Genomic DNA, 4,569 nt, shown 5'->3' on the forward strand with positions numbered 1-4,569 from the left:
CGAAAAAGGTGTTTTAAGCAAAGAGCAAACAAGTAAACAAAGTGGGGGGGTGAAGGATCCAGACAGTTCTCCGTCCACCATAGCATAACATGTCAAAAAATAAAATGAATACTCACGGAGTTACGTCACAGACTCTCCACCTTCCCCCTCTCTCTCCCAGTGCTTCCCCTCCAGCCCACACCGACTTTCCATTTCACACACACCCCTCCCCCCGACACCAAAAGAGGCTGAGGCGCTCCTTCGCCCGGTCCAAACTCCACTTACAGAGCCCCACATTCTGTCTTTCAGATAGGAGACCTGCATGGACAAACCCGGCACTAATACCCATGTTCCCCTGCGATTTATGGCAATGAGGGATTCCAGAGGCTTAACGCACCTCCAATTACCAAAGAAAGGGCTTCCTAGCTGAATTATTTGTTAACAAGAAGAGTGGAAAAGGAGAGGGGGAGTGCATGTTACTCGGCGGGCTTCATTTCCTCGAAGCTGCAGAGCTGGAGCTGGATGACATGATGCTGCAGAGTCCGCTCACCTCCACGCCGTTTTCTGTCAAGGATATCCTCAAGCTGGAGCAGCAGCAGCAGCAGCAGCAGGCTGGGTCCCTGGTGCTCACGCACCGGTTGCACACCCAGCAGCACTTAGCTCGGTCTCCTCCCAGTCAGCAGCCGCAGCAGCTTTTCCAAACCCCGCCGTCTTGCATGCTCGCTGGGCCTCGGGACAGCCCTTCTTTCTCGGATGGTGAGGACAACCTGGCTTACCTCAGCGCGCTGGCGGTGCGGGAAGAGGACCGCGGGGACACCAGCCTGTCGCCGGACATGTACGTTCATCCTGGTCTACAGGGAACCAAGTTGGAGGCCGCCGACATGGAGGAGCAAGAGAGCAGTGAGTTGATACACATGCTACTATACTGCGATGGACAAAGGGTCGCAGGGAGCGAGCTTAACGGAGAGGGAGAGTTTCAGGGAGAGGGCGTCGTTGTATCCAAAATGAGAGGAAAGGTCAAAAACAGAAAAAGAATTATGAAGTAAAGTGCAATTGTAACAAATACAACTGACTGTTTTGCATGTTGGCCTCCTGTTGTTTTCTTGTTCTTCTTCTTTTTTAGCGGTCACTAAATGATATGCCTGCTTGGCCGCAAAAGGAACTCGTCAAACTGAGGTCATGCAGCTGTTACGCAGTTTGAGGTTTACTTTTAGATATGAAAAAAATACAAATTTAAGGAGCTTTGTGGCCTAAAATGAACAGATTAAAGCTTCAAGCACAGTGTGAGCGTGCAGGAACACGTTTCTTGTTATTTATGTATTTTTTCTGTCGACTTTTTCAGTGTCTTTTTTTCATCGTTTCGCTGAAGCTGAAGATAAATTTAAAAAATGTAATAAATTTCAATAAAATTTAATAAAACAAAAGTGTAAATGCGTGTAATGTTATCGTATTAAACAAAGTAAGAAATTATTTTCAGATATTTCTTTCAGGAGCCCATCGGTCCCTGGAGGCCCGTTCTCGGCTCCTTCTCCTCCACTTTATTCCAATAAAAAGCTATCAAATGGTGGAAGCCTGAGACGAATCCAGTAAAGTCTGGAGATGTCAAACACTTTCTAGTGGTTCAGCTGCGCGCCTGCTTTTGGAAGTTCTGTTATGATGTGTGGACCATAAACCGACAATTAGTTTAAAGAGGCTTGTAAAAGAAGTGACACCGAGAAGTAGCGCTAATAAACAGAGGCAGCGACCCGACTCTTCTCTACAGGGTACACATAATTATTCATAAACTGCTCAAAGAATAAGCGTCTGAGCTGCTTTGCCCTTCTAAGTTCAACAACTCAACACACATTAAACATGCATTCACCAAAATCTTTTTACCCTTTAGGTCAGCCTGCTTTGATGTTTGTATCTCAGCTTTTACCGGAGTCAGAAACAGAGACACAAAATGACTGAAACAACCAACCCTTCAAGCATGACACTTCCTCAATGTTATGTACAGATTTAAGAAAAAGGTGGATTTATTTACTTTTACCTTTTTCTTTTATCAACCTTTTTTATCTGACTCTCCCAATCTGCCTAGAGAGCTGCGGGCTGGTGCCGAGGGAGGAGGCAGCGGAGGGCGGGCAGGGTGACTCGGAGAGGCCGGTGCAAAAGCAGAGAAGTCGGCGTAGACCCAGGGTGCTCTTCTCCCAAGCGCAGGTCTTCGAGTTGGAGCGGCGTTTCAAGCAGCAGCGCTACTTATCAGCCCCGGAGCGAGAGCACCTGGCGACCACCCTCAAACTCACTTCGAACCAGGTGAAAATCTGGTTCCAGAACCGCCGCTATAAGTGCAAACGGCAGCGGCAGGACAAGTCTCTGGAAGCGGCAGGACAGCACCATCCTCCGCCGCCTCGGCGCGTTGCCGTGCCGGTGCTGGTTCGAGATGGGAAGCCGTGTCTGGGCGGATCGCAAAGTTACGCAGCCGGTGCTCCGTACGGCTCCAGCCCGTACAGTTATAACGGATACCCGGGTTATACTTATAGCAGCCCTGCTTATAATACCAACTACAGCTGCACGTACACCAGCATACCCGCTCTTCCTCCGTCCAGCAACCCCAACGGCTTCATGAACATGAACTTGGGAAATGTGAGCGGCCTCAGCGGCTCCCAGCAGGCCCAAACACACCAGGGGACAGCGGTTACAGCCTGCCAGGGCTCCTTGCAGGGGATCCGAGCCTGGTAGCTTCACCAAAACCGAACGAGACTAATTTTCGCGGACTTATATGACTTTTGGTCAACCCTCAACCTTTTTAGAAGTGTGTGTTCACTTACTCCAAATATCTAAACAAATCAAATTAAAAGGAAAAAGAAAACAGTGTTTCTTACAGACACGTTCGGAAGAATCATGGACAGAATAGTCTGTTGAACACAGCCGCTGGCCGATAGAATTTCGTTTTCTGGTCCAATGTTTTTGCGCTAATTTTTGTCTGAAGCGTAAAAATCAAACGTGTGTGCGCTCCTTCATTTGACAGTTCGTTGTTTTTTAAATGATTGTGTTCAACGTTTTTAGAGAGACAGAGTTGCTTTGAAATGTTTTTTGTTCAACGGGGAGTTGTTTTAGTCTATTTCACATTTATCCAAATAAAATGAAGACGGTGCATGTTGATTCTAACTTAGTTCTGTTTTACATGTTACACATTCAGTGTGGTGTTGAGAAAGAACGATACTAGTGCAAATGCAAATCAAATAAAATACTCAGACACAGAACTGTAACCAAATTATTACAATACATTTACCTGTTAATCAGATGCACCTTACAAAATTCTGAGATAAATTCCGTAGATAAACATTTTAAGGGAGACTGGTGGAGGAGGCCAGGCCACAGGGACTCTTTGTCCCTCTGCCAGGCGACGTGAAAGGCGGAAGTTTTTCTCTATTTGACGTCCTTTAAAGGACACGATTAAGCACCTAAAATACCCCCGAAGAACGAGCTGTAGCCGAGCTAGGGAGCTGGAATAATGGCTTTTATTGGATTGTTGGACAAAAGGTGTGTGGTAGGCAGAACCGGGTACTCAGCAAAGACAAAAGCTCACAGGGGCCGTTAGATTGACGTCCTAATATTCCCATTTGAGGGACAGGCAGCGGGTTATTCTGAGCATAGAAGGGGACACGCAGGAAAAATGTGGACACTTTTGTTCCCCTTCAGGAGTTTTTTTTTCTTTTCTTTTTGTTTTTGTTCGGGGAGAAAAGCTCTGCAAGATCCCCAGCCGCGAGGCTTCAGGGGCTGTCGGGTTTGAGGTGCTGGCAGCGGGGAGGCATTTGTCTGAAAGAAGGGGGTATTATTGCTACAAGTTTCACCATTTATACTGATGAGGAAAATGGACAGGGGAGCCCTGAGAGGCACAAGGGAATAAGCTTCGTGTCCTGTTGCCTATTATTTCAGAGTGAGGGTGTTATTTTTATCCCAAACCCACGTTACTTTCAGGTCATCGGAAAATCCACTAGAAGTCTTACAGGTCTCGAGAAGATTGTTTCAAAACAAATAAAAAACATGTATCCTTGTCAAGACACAGGCCTATTTGTCAAAGTAGGTGTACACAAATCTTAGAAATATCCAGTTTTTTTGCTCTGTTCAGAAGAGCACAAGGCCTGAATTTAATTTGCATTTAACCCTCAGATTATTTATCACCAAAGTAATAACTTGATCTAGTTCAGAAAATGATTTGATGAACACTAATTTACACAGCAAAATATCCAAAGTGTCCAGCCTCTAAATTTTGAGGATTTTTCTGTTTTTAGAGGGGTTAAATCAGAAATCGTCGATACAATCATACAACTGACTTATTACTGACATTGACGGATTTCACTACTTAAAAAAAGGAAAAAATCTAAACAAATAAATAAAAGCATTAACGTCACCGTCTGCGCTCTGGACTTTGCGATGATCCGATAGATTTATCATCAAGAAGGCTGATTGTCCCTTAAATTACTGACAGGATAATATATTTTATTCTAGAAAGGCTTCCAATGATGGTTCACCGAGAAAAAAAAACTCCCAGGTTTTACAGTAATTAACCATTACGCACAAGTGAGAATGCAGACGACGACTGTAGTC

At 45.3% G+C, this 4,569-nt stretch overlaps 1 protein-coding gene across 1 annotated transcript; it reads left to right on the forward strand.

The window, feature by feature from the left end:
• The first annotated feature begins 221 nt into the window (after window positions 1-221).
• Window positions 222-2,809, forward strand: LOC140304843 (homeobox protein Nkx-2.5-like). Its single transcript, XM_072383633.1, has 2 exons — window positions 222-879; window positions 2,057-2,809. The coding sequence occupies exons 1-2, from the start codon at window positions 453-455 to the stop codon at window positions 2,695-2,697; spliced, it is 1,068 nt and encodes a 355-aa protein (XP_072239734.1). The 5' UTR covers window positions 222-452; the 3' UTR covers window positions 2,698-2,809.
• Window positions 2,810-4,569: the final 1,760 nt, after the last annotated feature.

The sequence above is a fragment of the Leuresthes tenuis genome, unplaced genomic scaffold, assembly GCF_036924035.1.
Source record: "Leuresthes tenuis unplaced genomic scaffold, fLeuTen1.0.hap1 SCAF_4, whole genome shotgun sequence".
NCBI lineage: Eukaryota > Metazoa > Chordata > Actinopteri > Atheriniformes > Atherinopsidae > Leuresthes > Leuresthes tenuis.

What these genes read in the sequence shown, in the direction of transcription:
- LOC140304843 (XM_072383633.1), top strand. Translation starts at nt 453, where the DNA reads ATGTTACTCGGCGGGCTTCATTTCCTCGAAGCTGCAGAGCTGGAGCTG. An exon ending in CATGGAGGAGCAAGAGAGCA is followed by an intron (nt 880 to 2,056) that starts GTGAGTTGATAC and finishes CAATCTGCCTAG; the next exon opens with AGAGCTGCGGGCTGGTGCCG.